This window comes from Anopheles arabiensis, chromosome X (assembly GCF_016920715.1).
Source record: "Anopheles arabiensis isolate DONGOLA chromosome X, AaraD3, whole genome shotgun sequence".
Classification (NCBI taxonomy): domain Eukaryota; kingdom Metazoa; phylum Arthropoda; class Insecta; order Diptera; family Culicidae; genus Anopheles; species Anopheles arabiensis.
Window position 1 is genome coordinate 4,687,743 of NC_053519.1, and position 15,823 is coordinate 4,703,565.

General features: G+C 50.9%; 2 protein-coding genes across 2 annotated transcripts; one reads left to right on the forward strand and one right to left on the reverse strand.

Annotated features, from left to right (window-relative positions):
- Positions 1 to 135: 135 nt before the first annotated feature.
- On the forward strand, positions 136 to 6,145 carry LOC120906028 (von Willebrand factor A domain-containing protein 8). Its single transcript, XM_040317429.1, has 3 exons — positions 136 to 511; positions 603 to 1,030; positions 2,380 to 6,145. Exons 1-3 carry the CDS (start codon positions 307 to 309, stop codon positions 5,983 to 5,985), a joined length of 4,239 nt encoding a protein of 1,412 aa, XP_040173363.1. The 5' UTR covers positions 136 to 306; the 3' UTR covers positions 5,986 to 6,145.
- A 2,406-nt stretch (positions 6,146 to 8,551) lies between these two features.
- Positions 8,552 to 14,931, reverse strand: LOC120906320 (solute carrier family 35 member E1 homolog). The gene is made up of 4 exons (XM_040317895.1): positions 14,798 to 14,931; positions 13,817 to 14,690; positions 10,719 to 11,053; positions 8,552 to 10,632 (listed from the first exon to the last, which is right to left on the reverse strand). The coding sequence occupies exons 2-4, from the start codon at positions 14,283 to 14,285 to the stop codon at positions 10,084 to 10,086; spliced, it is 1,353 nt and encodes a 450-aa protein (XP_040173829.1). The 5' UTR covers positions 14,286 to 14,690; positions 14,798 to 14,931; the 3' UTR covers positions 8,552 to 10,083.
- Positions 14,932 to 15,823: the final 892 nt, after the last annotated feature.

Sequence of the window (15,823 nt, forward strand, 5' to 3'; positions counted from 1 at the left end):
TCACTCTGCCTACAAATCACGATATCGCAGATCGACGCAAGCGAGAAAGAGATAGAGTAGAGCGACTTCACGTGAAACTGTCAAAATCAGCTGCCAAAAGCTTTGTATGTGTGTGTGTCTATGTGTGTGTGTGCTATTGCCGTCAGCAACAACGGCGAACGCGCGACGAGATGAAACACGCAACAGACAGGCCTGGGCGGCTGGAGACTTTGACCCCGAAAGCGCCCACCGGAAAGCGGGGCCGTAATAGTTAAGTGAAGCTAATTGCGCGGGCAGTGAATTAAGCGACTGGACCGTACGAGCGCCATGCAGCGGAACGTGCAAACGGTCCGGCGCATCAACGTGCTGCGCCGCATCCTCGCCCACCAGCAGCCGGCCGTGGCCGGTGTGGGCGGTGTGTCGTGGAGCCGCCACTGTAGCACCACCGCCACCGGTGGCACCATCCAGATCGACGACGTGGAGAAAGAGATCGATGTGCCGCTGCGCCCGGAACTCGTCCCGACCGGTTACGGTATGGATGTGTTTGTGCTTCGTTATTGCTATTTGGCCAACGTCGATTAACAACTCTTTTTGCCCCTCTTCCCTCTGGTTGGATGTTTTAGTGAGCGTCAGCGAGACCGGCGAGGCGGCCCTGTCCCAGACCCGGCTGCACCATCTCCGGTGGATGCTGCAGAAGGATAAGCTCGGGCAGGACATACTGCTGCTCGGGCGGCCCGGCGGCCTGCGGCGCCGGATCGTGATGCAGTACTCGGAGCTGACGCGGCGCGAGGTCGAGTACATACTGCTGAACCGCGACACGACCGAGAGCGACCTGAAGCAGCGCCGGGAGATACTGGACGGCACGTCCTCGTACCACAACCAGAGCGCGGTCCGGGCCGCCATCGAGGGCCGCATACTGCTGATCGAGGGGGTGGAGAAGACGGAGCGGAACGTGCTGCCGATACTGAACAATCTGCTCGAGAACCGGGAGATGCACCTGGAGGACGGCCGGTTCCTGATAGCGGCCAAAAACTACGACGCCCTGCTGGAGGTGAGTGAGCGAGGCCCCCGGGTGAGGGAATTCATCAAGCTACCCGTGTGTTGTTTTGCAATCTCGTACGCATTCATACGAAATTAAGTTTTAAAAAACAACCAATAGCACGTGGTAGAGATAAGAAAGCATGACGAGGCAAGGAGCGAGATAAACTAAAGATATGTGAGAAAGGACTGGTATGGTGGGTGAATTCCGTTTTATGGGACAGGTCGTTGGTGCAGATTAAAAGCCGCGAATCATGTAGAATGGCGCGTTTAATTTGTTTTTTTTTTTAATAATAATTTTAAAAACAGGCTTAATATTAACATACCAGCAACAAGTGATACAGGAGAGTAGGAGCATTTTGGTCATGGTTGTTGACGTGAACGTGTAACATGCAGGGTATTTGTATGCAGGTCAGATATTCTGGGTGTAGTGAAATCAGGTTCTCCTTATAGATAGGGATCGTCCACAGTTCCTAGCAATAATCTGGCAATGAACGTGGTCTAATTTTTAACTCGTGGCCTATTTTTAACGATGCTAGGAATTGATAGTCGCAAAGAATCAAATTTTACTTGTAAACTAGTGATGGGAAAAACAAAGTTTTGGTTGGAATCGATTCCGACTAGGTCCGATTTTTTGTGAAATCGATTCCGGATAGTAGGTCCGCCATCAGTTTCGGGAATCGGCTCCGGAAATGGGTCCGGAATCAAAGTCGATTTCGGTATTTCTATGAGAATAGGATTTTGGGTCCTATACAGATACGATTGTATCTAAAGCCGCCAAGAGCCGGAATTTACTGATCCATTCTCATGGATATTCCGGGACTTATTTCGTTTCCAAAACTTATGATTTTAATTGTAAAACTGATTCTGGAGTCAATTCCGATTGCGGAGCTGATCGCTTTTTCCGAAGGATCTCCGATTCCGGATCCGATTTCAGATTCTGGAATCTACTCCGAAATTGGCCCCGGAATCGGAGTCGGCTTCGGAATCGGCTCCGGAATCGGAGTCGGCTTCGGAATCGGCTCCGGAAACGGTATCGATTCCATAAAAGGAACCGCCTGCGGAACCGGAATCAATTACATAATAGGAATCGGAATCGATTCCAGAATAGGAACTGGCTCCGGAACAGGAATCAGAATTGATTCTAGAATAGGAACTGGCATCGGAACTGGAATCGATTCTAGAATCGGAATCGATTCCAGAATCGGAATCGGTACCGGAACCGGTTTCGTTTCCAGTACCGGAAACGGATTCGGTATTGATTCTGAACATGGAATCGGGTAGTTCGGACTCCAAGCTCCTACCACTAATCGAGTCGCTCAATGTTCATTATGCTCTATTTGCTTTGTTTTCTCCCTACAGCGCTTCAGCCGCGACCAGCTAGACCAGTGGGGACTGGTGCGGGTGTCGGAGAATTTCCGCGTAATCGCCCTCGGTCTGCCGGTGCCGCGGTACCGCGGCTCCCCCCTCGATCCACCGCTCCGGTCCCGCTTCCAGGCGCGCGACATTGCCGAGCTGCCGTACGTGGAGGTGCTGACGGAGGCGAAAGCCCTCGCCGGTCCGCTCGACCATCCGGACGTGCTGACCAAGCTGGTCTCGTTCGCGTACGGCATCCAGTCGGCCTCGGCCCTGCTGCCCGACTTCCCGATCGACAATCTGCAGTACGCGGGCCGGCTGCTCCGCCACAACGGCACCCTGACCGAGCAGGAGCTGCTGCGGCGCTTCTACCCCTATCCGGTGTTTCTCGAGAAGGAGGGCAGCTCGTACGTGACCGGGCTGATGGAGTCGCTCAAGTTTGCTCCGGCGGAAGGCACGCCCAACCGGGCGGAGGTGGAAAGCGTTACGGCGACGGGCGACGAGCTGAAGGTGCGATTGCAAACGGCGAAGGGACCGGTCGAGTTCCGGCTGCCCGCTGGTACGTCCAGCCCGCTCGAGGACAAGCGGCAACCGTTCATACCGACGCCGTACCAGACCGGCCTGCTGGCCGAGCTGGTGCAAACGGTAGCGGTCGGTGACGTGTGTCTCGTGGGCCCGAAGGGTTGCGGCAAATCGATACTGGCCGAGCAGCTGTGCCGGCTGCTGAACGACCAGCACCTGGAGGCGATGGTCCTGTACCAGGACATGACGGCGCGCGACCTGCTGCAGAAGCGCACGACCCGCCTGAACGGGGACACGGTGTGGCAGGACTCGCCACTGCTGCTGGCCGCCCTCGCCGGGCACGCGATCGTGCTGGACGGCGTGCACCGGCTGCACCACAGCACGCTCGGCACACTGCACCGGCTGGTGCACGATCGCGAGCTGCAGCTGTACGATGGCCGCCGGCTGCTGGCCCACGACCGGTACGATCGGCTGCAGGCGGCCCAGCCAGGGCAGGATCTGCGGGCGGCCGGCCTGCTGCGCATCCATCCCGGCTTCCGCATCATCGCGCTGGCCGAGCCGGGCCAGAGTGGGGCGGCGGGTGCGAACGGGCCCGCCCGCAACGCCTGGATCGGGGCGGAGACGCTCGCCCTCTTCCTGTTTCACGAGGTGCGCGGGCTGAGCGAGCGCGAGGAGCGCCACGTGCTCGACACGCTGTACGGCCCGATCGGCGAAACGATGGAGCAAATCCTGCGCGTCGCGCACCACCTGCGCACCTCGAACGATCCGGTGCAGCAGACGCTCGCCGGCAACCTGTCCACCCGGCAACTGCTGCGCATCGCCCGCCGGCTGCACCAGTACGGGGAGGAGGAGAATCGGGCCGGCGCAGCGGCCGACATACTGCACGCCACCTTTCTGAGCAAGTTCATGCCGAGCCTACCGCGCTCGGTGCTCGATTCGGCGATGCGCCGCTACCTGGACGGCTACAGCGGAGCGACGGCCGGCGAGTCGGACCGAGCCGCCCCGATCGCGGTGGAGCAGACGGACGAGCTGGTGCGGATTGGGCGCACGAGCGTACCGCGCTACCGCACCGACGCGGTCAGCAAGATCCCGGACATAGTGTTCTACGACGTGCCGCAGCACCTGCGGCTGATGGAGCAGCTGCTGCAGGACTTTCTGCTCGGCGAGCATCTGCTGCTGGTGGGCAACCAGGGCGTCGGCAAGAACAAGATCGTCGACCGGCTGCTGCAGCTGATGGGGCGGCCGCGCGAGTACATCCAGCTGCACCGCGACACCACCGTCCAGTCGCTGACGCTGCAGGCGACGGTGCGGGACGGTCGGATCGCGTACGAGGACTCGCCGCTGGTGAAGGCGGTCCGGCACGGCCACGTGCTGGTGGTGGACGAGGCGGACAAGGCGCCCGTCCACGTCACCTGCATACTGAAGACGCTCGTCGAGCACGGCGAGATGCTGCTGTCCGACGGGCGCAAGATTTGCCCGCCCAGTGCGACTGGAGGCGGCGGCGGCGCCGGTTTCCTACCCACCCATCCCGACTTCCGCATGATCGTGCTGGCGAACCGGCCCGGCTTTCCCTTCCTCGGAAACGACTTCTTTGCCGCGCTGGGCGATCTGTTCGCGTGCCACGCGGTGGACAATCCGCTGCCCGAGTCGGAGCGCTACCTGCTGCAGCAGTACGGGCCGTCCGTGCCGGTCGCGACGATCGGCCGGCTGGTGGACGCGTTCGCCGAGCTGCGCGAGATGGCGGACGCCGGCAAGCTCCACTATCCGTACTCGACGCGCGAGGTCGTCGCGATCGTGCGCCACCTGGAGCGCTTCCCGGCCGACCCGCTCGCCGAGGTCATTGGCAACGTGCTCGACTACGACCGGTACGCGCCGGAAACGCTCGACCAGGTGACGGCGGTGCTGCTGCGCCACGGGCTGCCGGTCGGCGAGTACGCCGCGGGCTGCGAGGCGCTCGCGGCGATGCGCCGCCAGCGCGAGCTGCAGCTGACGGTGCGCAGCCACAGCGGGAAGGGCGTGTCCGGGCCGAAGCACGGCAAGGTCGACCCGAACAATGACCCGCACGTTGGCGGGAACACGTGGGCGGGCGGTACGGGCGGGCGCGATACGGCCGGGCTCGGCGGCAAGGGTGGCCCGTACCGGCTCGACGCCGGCCACAAGGTGCACCAGCTGTCCGACGCGGAGAAGGACGACATCCCGGAGTCGGTGAAGCAGGCGGCGCGCGACATGAACCGGAAAGCGTTCGAGGAGAAGCTGCGCGAGATACAGATGAGCCCGTACGAGCACAAGGTGTACGAGCAGTACGCGGAGCCGGTCCGGCGCCAGGTGCAGCAGCTGCGCATCACGCTGCAGGCGCTGCAGGCGCGGGCCCGGGAGCGCCAGTGGCAGCGGCACCGCAGCGCGGGCGAGCTGGACGACACCAAGCTGGTGGAGGGACTGACGGGCGAGCGGGCGATTTACAAGCAGCGGGCGGAGCAGGAGCCCGAACCGGGCACGCCGCAGGAGAAGCCGAAGCGGCTCAAGCTGGTGGTGGACGTGTCCGGGTCGATGTACCGGTTCAACGGGTACGATGGTCGGCTCGACCGCGAGCTCGAGGCGACCGTGATGGTGATGGAAGCGTTCGACGGGTTCGAGGGCAAGATCCGGTACGACATCGTCGGGCACAGCGGGGAGGCGGTGGCCGTCCCGTTCGTGAGCGAGAACAACCCGCCGAAGGATGCGAAGCGCCGGCTCGAGACGATCAAGATGATGCACGCGCACGCCCAGTTCTGCTGGAGCGGCGACCACACGCTGGCCGCGACCGAGCTGGCGGTGGACGAGCTCGCCAAGGAGGACTGCGACGAGGCGATCGTGATCGTGCTGAGCGATGCCAACCTGGCCCGGTACGGCATCACGCCGCGCAAGCTGAATGCGGCGCTGGCGCGCCAATCGCCCCGCGTCCAGGCGTACGTCATCTTCATCGGCAGCCTGGACGACGAGGCGAAGGTGGTGGCGGACAGCATGACCGCGGGCAAGGCGTTCGTCTGCATGGATCTCGAGCAGCTGCCCCACATTATGCGCCAGATCTTTGCCGCCTCGCTGCTGCAGTAGTGGGGGAACGATCGAGGGTTTCTTTTTTGGTATTTTTTTTCGTTTTATTCCAACTCGACAGTTTGTTAGTTGCTAGGGGGCTATACATTGTACCTTATCCGGTGTGTACAGATGCTTGTTATTGCAATACATTGCGCTATGCAGATTCTAAAACGTACAATCGATTCTGTTTCTACCTGTTTTGGGGACACTTACGGGTTAAAACAATTCAATCTTTCATTGATCCGAACGATAGAACATTCTTTGTTTAGTTGTGTAAACATGGGAAAGTAAGGTGATGTACTAACACAATGGAACCCCTCATAACGAGTAGAGCATCCAGGAATTGTATAACAACAAATTTGAGAATATCGTTGGAATGATATCTGCAAAATTGATTTTCAAAAATTTCAATCGTATGTGGATCGTATTAGACCCTTTGTGGATCTAATTAGACTTCTACGAATCTTAAAGCTCCGTAACTTGCACTGTTTATATTGTCGGCAGTGTTATGAAATATTTCAGTTTTCAGTTCAGTATTATCAGTATTAAACAAAAAACCCATCACCAGTTCAAAGATTAATTGCACTCAAGAATCTTATTTTCTTGTGGTTTAAGCAGCCTTTAGACACCGAAATAGGAAGGATGGACATCAACATTTTTATTTTTTTTTCTGATATATATCGATGGACCGGAGTGAGCTATGAAACATCATACAGCGGTACCACTTCCCTGGGAAGTTGGTCCGGCTGTTAGAGGCCACCATGATCGCGGTGCAATGCAAGGTGAGAGTGTCGAACTTGATGTCGGAATGGAATTCGTATCTCACAGGGGTCTGAGGCACTGGTGATGGACTCTCCTGTTTGCTCTTTAACATCGCCCTGAAAGGTGTCATTCGAAGCACGGGGCTAGACAACGACATCCGTGGTACGATCCTCTACCGGTCTCTCCAATTTATTGGCTTCGCGGATGACATCGACATCATCGGCAGGACAACAGCAACGGTATGTGAGGCGTACACCCGCCTTAAGCGCGAAGCTGTTTCAGAACCGGTTTGAGCCCAGCATCAGTTCTAGGACCGGTGTACGTACACAAGAAGGCAAGAAGTTTCCCGTGTGCGAGATAGTAGAATTTTATAAATTCGTGGACCATGTTGGATAAATTCGTGTAACCAAGAGTTTTTCCAAGAAAAAACAATGGACCAATTTTTCCAGAAAATAGATCCAAAGATATAGTTTCATTCAGTTGTTTGGAAAAGAGGCTCCTGCATAACGAATGAGCCATTGAAACGTATGTACCTCGTTATGAATGGTTCTGCGGTATCCTTCTATGATATAGGCTCTACAAATGTGGAAAGTTTACACAGTGTCTGAAGCTAATTAAGATTCTAATTAACTTACATTGATGCCTTACAGACAAACATCATTAACCACGAGACAAAGCATTAGCGCCTTACAGGTCATAAATAAGGCACGTAGCCATTCATTTGTGCCCCAAAAGGCACACATTAGGTTTTCATTCTTCTTTGGTGGAACAACCGCTGTCGGGTCTAGGCTAATGATGGGTAAAGTTAGCAAAATTCCGAAGATGACTCCGATTCGACTCCTAAAATTTCGAAATTGACTCCGGTAGTCGATAGAAGTCGGCAAGAGTCAGGCTTCGAATGTAAGGCCTGTATACTAAATGGACGCTCAAATTGAAAGACAAAAAAACGCTACGAAATAAAATGTCTGATCACAAACACATTGCATTAGACGGCTCCGGTTGACTCTGACCGACTCCGATTCCGGTTGGCTCCAGATAGCTCCGAACGACTCCGGACAACTCTGAACAACTCTGGATGACAACTCTGGGCGATACTGCACAACTCTCGACAACTCCGAACGACTTCGGACGACTCTGCACGACTATGGCTCTAACCGACTCCAATTTCAGATGATTCCAGACAGCTCCGGACGACTTCGGACGACTCTGAACAACTCTGGACAACTTCGCACAACTCGAACATCGGACAACTCCAACTCCGGACAACTCCGGGCGACTCTACACGACTAAGACTCTAACTGACTCCGATTCCGGATGATTCCAGGCAGCTCCGGACTACCTTGGATGATTCTGGACAACTCCGACTCCGGGCGACTTTGGACGACTTGGGACAACTCCGTACGACTTCAACTTCGGACATCTCCGACTCCGGGCGACTTCGGACGACTTGGGACAACTCCAGACGACTATGACTCTGGACGACTCCGTTTCCGGACGGAACTAGTGGTTCCCATTTTGCCGGAGTTGAAATCGAATTCGGAATCGGATCGGATCGAATCGGAGTTGTATGTGCGCTCCGTGGGCAATGGTGTTATGTCAGCTGTAGTAAAAATCCCTTGGAAAGAATGGAGCAATGCAAGAACCCTTCTAACAGAGGAATTGCATGGCAATCCCTAATTTGCTTCCTTCTTCTTAATACCCAAATCTTGATATCGCTTTTTTATAGTTCTTTCGGATGCAATACCAATTCCAATGCGACTTGGTCCCTCCAGCACTCCTAAACAACCCCGAAAAGAGACGAAAACCGACACTGAAAGCCAACTTTATCATAGCCACAATATCTCGCCAAGTAACGTATATTTCGTGTGCACAATTGCTTTGCCACTTTTCGCACAGCACCGTCGTCGTTCCCTCCCCTTCACTATCTCCTCGGGTTTTGTTTTCCTTTTGTCTATCTCTTTTTCTTCTTCTTCTTTTTTTTTAAATATATTATAAGTGATTTTTGTTTGCTAAGCAAATGCAACGCTTGTTGTTTTTTTTGTTTTAAATTCAAATAACAGAGTTTGCAGGAAAAAAGAAAAAAAAGGAGCTAAAAAATTGTCTACAGGTTATAATAATGCTTTCTTTCTTTTTTTTGCTACTACACTAATTTCATCCGTCCGTCCCCATCATCAACGATTCTTGTTGTTTTTGTATATCATTTAAAATTAGGAGAACCACATCCACCAAGCAAAAAACACAAGACAAATAAAAGCAGAACAGAAGAAACAAAATAAGAATACATAAACGAAACAATATTTAACAAAAGCCGAGCAAAAAACAAAAGGCAACTAACGCTCGTGTGCCAGCGGTGTGGATGACGATTGTGATTAGTGTGTTTCTCTTTCCTTTTGCTAAGTACGCGCTTTGTTTCTTTTTTCTCCCCCACTTTGCTGCTGACGGCTGAAAGCCACGCCAGAAAGTATTACGATCGCACGAACAAACAGAAAACAAACAAAAAAACTAATATTGCTTATAGTTGGAGAGAAAAGGAAAAATAATACAAAAAGTGGTAAACAGCTTTGAGCCTTGCACAAACAAACAAAGCATGGTCGCGGTGTTCGCGTCCCGGAACAAAAAAAGAAAAACAGATACAGATTCGTGCTGCTAAAGAGCATACTTTTCCCTAACTATGTACATTACAATAGCAACGCGTGTGAGAAATATTGCTACTGCTACTGTCTCTAATCGAATCGGCATTTGGTGGGGATGGCAGAAATTAGGTGGGGAAAATATTGGAGGAAACTTAAAAAAAAGAAAGAAAATAATTAAACTAAACGTTCTGTTTCGAAAATACTGCTGTGCTTGAAACATTATTGCTTGTTCTCGCTGTACCTACCACCCACCAACCATAATCCTTTCCGACCCGTGTTCTGATTTTACTATTCGCGTGTTCTGTTTCTTCTCATTTGTGTCCCTACCATCGCTTTTTGCACTAGATTTGAGCCGTTCTTTGTAGGGTTTGAGCAAACAAGCCAGGCTTTTTTTTCCTGTTGCGGATAGCACGTTGCTTCCGTGTCTTTCGTTTCGTTTGCACATTCAATCACTCAGTCCTCGCACGCATGCTTTTTCCGATTGGCAAACCAATACATCCTGTGTGTGTGTCTGTCTATATTACAGTCGTGTGTGTGTGTGTTCACTGTTGAGTAACGAGACGACGCGGGGATCATCTCGCCCACAACGGTGGCGTCGGTTTTGTTTTTTTTTCTAGACATATAAATTACTAACGTACTAAACCGCGCATTGTTCCATTCCCCGCGTGCGCGCACGTGGCTTGCCAATTTGCCCTTGGATCAGGTCCCTTTGCCCTTTTGCCTAAACAAACAGCAGCCTTCCGTTCGTGCTGGTCGGCCCGTTCACGCTCGAGGAGGCGCTGATCGGGATGGTCGGTGCACCGTGTGCGGTCGCTGCCATCCCGCTGGCCACGGTGCCGTTCCCGGCGAGCAGCACATTGTCCGGCACCGGTACGCCCCCGTTGCTGTGCAGCGGTGCGTACGGGTAGCGTCGCCCGGCGGTGGTGGTGCCGTTGCTAATACCGGTTGGCGGACCGGTCGTCGCCGCCGCCTCCTTCGCACCGTACGCATACGGCAGGAGCGTGTCCTGCCGGCGGGCAAAGTATTTGGCGCGGTTGTAGCACAGCACGCCCAGTATCGCCACCAGCATGCCGAGCACGTTCACCCACGTGACCGGATTGCCCAGCACGAACAGCGAGATGGCGATGACGAAGATGCGCTTGCTGGCGCTCGCCACCGCGTACGTGAGCGGCGTCACCAGCGACAGCACGCTGAACGCCAGTATGTTCTGCAGCCAGTTGAGCACGCCGTCGGTAAAGAGCAGCGCAATGACGCGATAGTCACCCGTTACCTGGAGGAAGAAGAGAAAGAAACATTAGTGAGGGGGGTGAATTCATTCCCTTCCGCGATAGGCGCACGATGGACGCGATACGTTACGATCGAGGGATGCTTCATCACGTTAAACATGTCGACGTAGATCCAGACGGGCAGGAACATGAACAGGGCCAGCCGGCCGAGTATGTGCAGCAGGCGGAGATGGTGCACGCCCGTCTCCTTCAGCACCTTCTTGGAGAAGATGTTCTGCAGCGAGAAGCCCATCGTCGCGATCAGCGCACTGACCAGCCCGATCACGTCGAACGACAGCTCGGTGAGCGTGGCGATGCCGACGCCGACGATGATCGGCACGAGCGATAGGTAGACGGCTTTGGTTTGCCGCTCGCGCATGATCACGCGCGACAGTATCACGGTAAACAGTGGCATCGTCGCTTTCACTGTTGGAAAGGGACATTTGGAGGAAAAAGGAAAGGTTTAGTTACTCTCATTTGTGATTTCACATAACTATTTATATTTGGTTAAAATATCATTTTAAATTAGGTTAGATTTGATCGATCATTTGTATGCAAATGTGATTGGGATATTTATGAATGTTCAATTTCTTCAAACGATCGCTCAAAAACGAAAGAAAAGGTCCCTAAGGCCCCCCAGTGGACGGTAAGAACGACATAGTTTAGTTTGATTAAATAGGCCTTTGTTACTAGATGTGTGCCCTAAGAACCAGAACCCGTACGATTCCAAAAGAACGAACGACCTACGTTCATCTAATTAACGTTTATCGGTTCTTTATAAGTCATAATGCACAGAGTTGTTCATAAAAAGAACATCCTACCCATCGAGATAAAGACCTAGTCGGACCTATCGTTGTAACCATCCTAGTCGGACAAGTCGTTTGTTTCCTCGAATACAAATATGAACGTGAACCGTATGACTAGGTCGTTCACGTTCTTCGTTCAATCTATATGCTTGAATTTGAAGCTTACTTTACGCTGCACTGCAGTATGCGAATGCAGTATTTTGAAAATCATACATGTCTAAACATTACTGAATAACTGAAGATGTATAACTCTGAAAGGATTCATGAATTTTAAAAAGTTCATGAATCATTCCAGATTCATGAATCCTTAGAGATTCGATTAGAGTTTCGAATCAATCATCGCTGAAGTTTTATATGAATGAATCTCAACGAAAGATTCATGAAACCCAACACTAGTTGGAACCGACTAAGGCAGCGGTCGGCAAAGTCCAGCCCGCCACAACATTAAATCCGGACCGCAAAAAAATTGCCTAATTTTTGAATTCCTATCTTTGTATACCATTTCATCTACAAATCACTGAACATCTATAAATATAACATGGATTGACATTGTACCATTGTACCACCAAATATTGCTTCTACATGACAATGCTCCTGATTGAAAACTGTACAAAAACCTGATTGTTGATTTTATGAGTGTGACAATTACACACTGTTACTTTTAAAGAGTACAACGACTGTTAACGAGCTTTAAAAAAAGGATTCAGTTATCAATTTGTGTCACATGCCATAAATTCTTCGTAAAGCATCATAATCGTAACTGAATGTACGTTTATCTCCATAATGTTTCAGTCGTTAGGGCTTTTGTACTATGTATCACCAGAATATCCCCAATATTTTTTGGAAGCATGAGAGAAGAGGTTCATCAGGAAGCCGAAATTGCTCTTGCTTTGTTGTTTTGCATTTTTAAACACTTTTACGTTTTATGTTACCAATCGTTAATTGAAAAATCTTCACAATTAATTTAAACAGCTGTTATTTAATAATAGAAATTTGAATCTTGCTTGGATGATGATGAAATTAAAGAAAATCTACAAATACAACCGCATTGCATTGCTTAATTTCATTAGCATTGGATTCTTTTGTGTTCATGATAGGTTCCAGGACCGTATTGACCAGTATTGGTTCCTGGATCAGTTTGGGACCAGTATCGGTTCCTGGACCGGCATAGGTTCAGTAATCAGGTTCAGGACCGGCATTAGGTAATGTGCAGTTCTTGAACCAGAAAAGATGATGCATTGGTGTCAGGACCAGTATGGGTTTGGTTTTGGTTTTAGGTCTCCTAATTGGTTATTCTAAGTACCTCATTTTAATTGAGTTTCGAGACCATTGTTTTCGGAGTACTATAACCTGATCAAATTAACATACAGATGGGTGCCACAGGCAAACACAAATCAACATAAATCCATTATATGATTGCAAATGTTCATAGTATGCTTGCAACGTTAAAACGTTCCTGTAAGTTCAATTTCATCTTCAGGAGGGATCGTGATCGGTTCTAAGATATGAGTTTAGGATCACTTCAGTGATCAGTTTAATGATAGAAAAAGCAGGACTAGTATGGATTTGTTCTCGATTCCAGTCAATTCCACGACCAGTATGGGATCAGGTTCAGTTCCAACATAATTCTAGATTCGGTTAGAGTCATCTGTTTTTCATTATCGAATAAATAGGACATTACTTTTAATCCTTCTGTCCAGAAAAAGGAGTAAACGGATCAATAATACACTGGAATTAATGATAAACTATCTGTTCTTTTAATTAAAAAAAGGGATTTGCAAGCAATTTAGCACCAAGACATAATGCATAGAGTAAAAGTTGAATCTTTATCGTTAAAGTGTCTTTACTGCTACAGAGAATGTAATGCTTGGTCGCTTTTTGAAAGGATCAATTGCTTCAACAGCAATTTTTGTGTTATTATAACCTTTCCTGTCAACAAACTAGAAACTATCTGAATAGTTTACTCATAAAAATACGATCTACTAATAAAAAAAATAAAAAATAAATCGATCAACCCTTTTTACAAAGAACCCGTCCTTAGAGAGGGAACGTTTCCAGCACGCTTTGTTACATCCCTATCACCACTTCGCGTTTGATTGCAGGCGTTTGAATGATAACCTCTGTTATATGTGCCGTGTTTGATTGGTGAAGCTGCACGTGCCAAACGCGCGGCACGGTACCGTGTTTCGCTGACCCAGTTGTTGCTCACATGCGTTTGCTTCGTCTTTGCGCGCTTCAGACTTTCACTTTCACACAAGCACACACACAGCGTGCAGGTTTTGCGTAACCTCCTTCTCGTGCAATTCCCGCTGGTTGCCGTTAGGAAGCAAAAAACCACGGCTAAAAAGAAACCAAAAACCAAAACGTTGCTGCAAAGACTCACCGGTGTGGGCGTACGATACCGGCACCTTCCAGATGGAGATGTGCGAGGTGACGGAGGCCAAAAACTTCCCCAGCGCCAGCGGCACGATAAAGCTGAAGTAGTAGCGCCAGGAGATGTCGACGTACTTCCGGACGCCCCACAGGTTGAAGAACGGCCCGCTGTACACGGTGATGCTGGTCAGCTGTATCATCGTGACCGTCATCGGGTAGGGGAACTCGCTCAGTATCATCTTGCCGATCACGTTGTTGCTGCTCGACACCACGTACCAGAGGATGCAGAGAAAGACGATCGTGAGCGTTTGGCGCATCGTACCGTCGGGGGCGCCTGGCGCCCCCTGTCCGGCGTACCCGCCACCACCGTCCGGTAGGAGCGGTGCGCTGCCGCCGGTGCGGCCACCACCGCCGCCGCCCCCGACACTACGCAGCCCGTTGACGAGCGTACCGATCGGACGCTTCAGCACCTGCGCCATCGCGTGCGAGGACGACCAACGGTTGGACACAGAAGACGTCGTTTATTTTTACCCACTTACCCCTAGGGCTAGGGGAGGGGAGTTGGAGGCTTCAGGTGTACGGACAGGAGAGCTGGGGTATCCCTTAGCAAGGGGAGGCAATACACTTATGCGGCCAGTGGTCTCTCTCTCTCGCGCTCTTCCGTTTGGCTACTGATCGGTGCGTCGACGGATGGAAAGTAAATGTTGTCGTGTACACACATCACACATCGTCACCGATGGCGTTCGTATTCTTTCGCAGGGACAGGTCGGGCAGCCTTTCCTTTGCTGGCCTTGGCCTCGACTGTTCCGTTGCGCTCTGGGCGGCACTGGTGGTTTGGGCAGGAATGGCCTCCGCTCGTTCCGATAGCCCGTAGCAGAAGCTCGCTGCAAAAACACACAGGCACAATTAGTTCACAGCGCCTTTTCCCACAACACCACCACCACCACCACGGCAAAAGGAAATCGAAAATGGGGAAGGAAAATTTACACACCCTTGGCGGTGCACAGCTCACGATACGTGTCGATGAAGCATCTAGCGACTGGCGTTTACATTGACCACGTCTCACGGTGTATCTGCGTGGCCGCGTGTGTAAAGTGTTGGTAGTGTGTGTGTGTGTGCGAACTGTCAAAAATGGAGCAAACGAAGCGAAACAGCTCTCAGCTGATGTTGTGAGCTCTTTCTTTCCCTCGCTTTTTCGGCAGCGCTGGTGCGAGCGAGAGCGCACTACATTGTTGACAGATCGTCCCACCTGGCTGTCAACTGTCGCTGATGTTCGCGGATGGGCACTATGGGCACAAAGTGGCTCTTATTGGACAAAGGGGTGTTTTTGATGACAATATTTTTGAAATTGTTGGTGAGGTTTTCGTGGCTATTTCATTAATTTTTGTTTTTTGTTCAAATCAGTTCTGCGTGCACAACCTTACCTCAAATAATGATTTGCAGGGTTTTTGAAGTCAGCTCATGTCATGAACATAATTAGCATTTGAAAATGCACTCCAAAATGCCCAAGCGCCGAAGATTAAGTTTAGACGACTCGGAAATGAAATATCTATTGAAAAGAAAAACGAAGGCTCCATATCTTCCCTAGTGCCACAGATTAAGCTTGAACGACTGGAAAATTAAATATCCATAGAAAAAAAAATTGAGTCTCCATAACTTCACTGGTTTGCTCAATAGATGACGTATTACAACTCATCATTATATTGCTATCCTTTTCTTGAAATGTGTTTCGACAAGTTTCATCTTATCATGACCTATATAGCCTTATAAATATAACCTATATAGCCTATTTCTGAGCAAAAATCTATATGAATGGTCGTGTGGTCAGATACGTGGGTATCAACACCAACGACCATTACTCAAATCTCACTTGCTTCAGTGCTGGTGGTTTTCCGTTGGAGTTTAGTATTTAAACAATCGTATCGCCGTTCTAGTTCTAGCGATGCATAACTTCAATGCGAAACCATACAACAGTACAGAGGAAATGAGAAATCTCTTCCAAACGATAAAGCTCAAC

Coding starts and splice junctions, on each gene's coding strand:
- LOC120906320 (XM_040317895.1), bottom strand. CDS start 14,285: ATGGCGCAGGTGCTGAAGCGTCCGATCGGTACGCTCGTCAACGGGCTG. Junction 11,054..13,816: donor GGTATCGTACGCCCACACCG/GTGAGTCTTTGC, acceptor CCTTTCCAACAG/TGAAAGCGACGATGCCACTG. Junction 10,633..10,718: donor TGATGAAGCATCCCTCGATC/GTAACGTATCGC, acceptor TTCTTCCTCCAG/GTAACGGGTGACTATCGCGT.
- LOC120906028 (XM_040317429.1), top strand. CDS start 307: ATGCAGCGGAACGTGCAAACGGTCCGGCGCATCAACGTGCTGCGCCGC. Junction 512..602: donor ACTCGTCCCGACCGGTTACG/GTATGGATGTGT, acceptor TGGATGTTTTAG/TGAGCGTCAGCGAGACCGGC. Junction 1,031..2,379: donor ACTACGACGCCCTGCTGGAG/GTGAGTGAGCGA, acceptor TTCTCCCTACAG/CGCTTCAGCCGCGACCAGCT.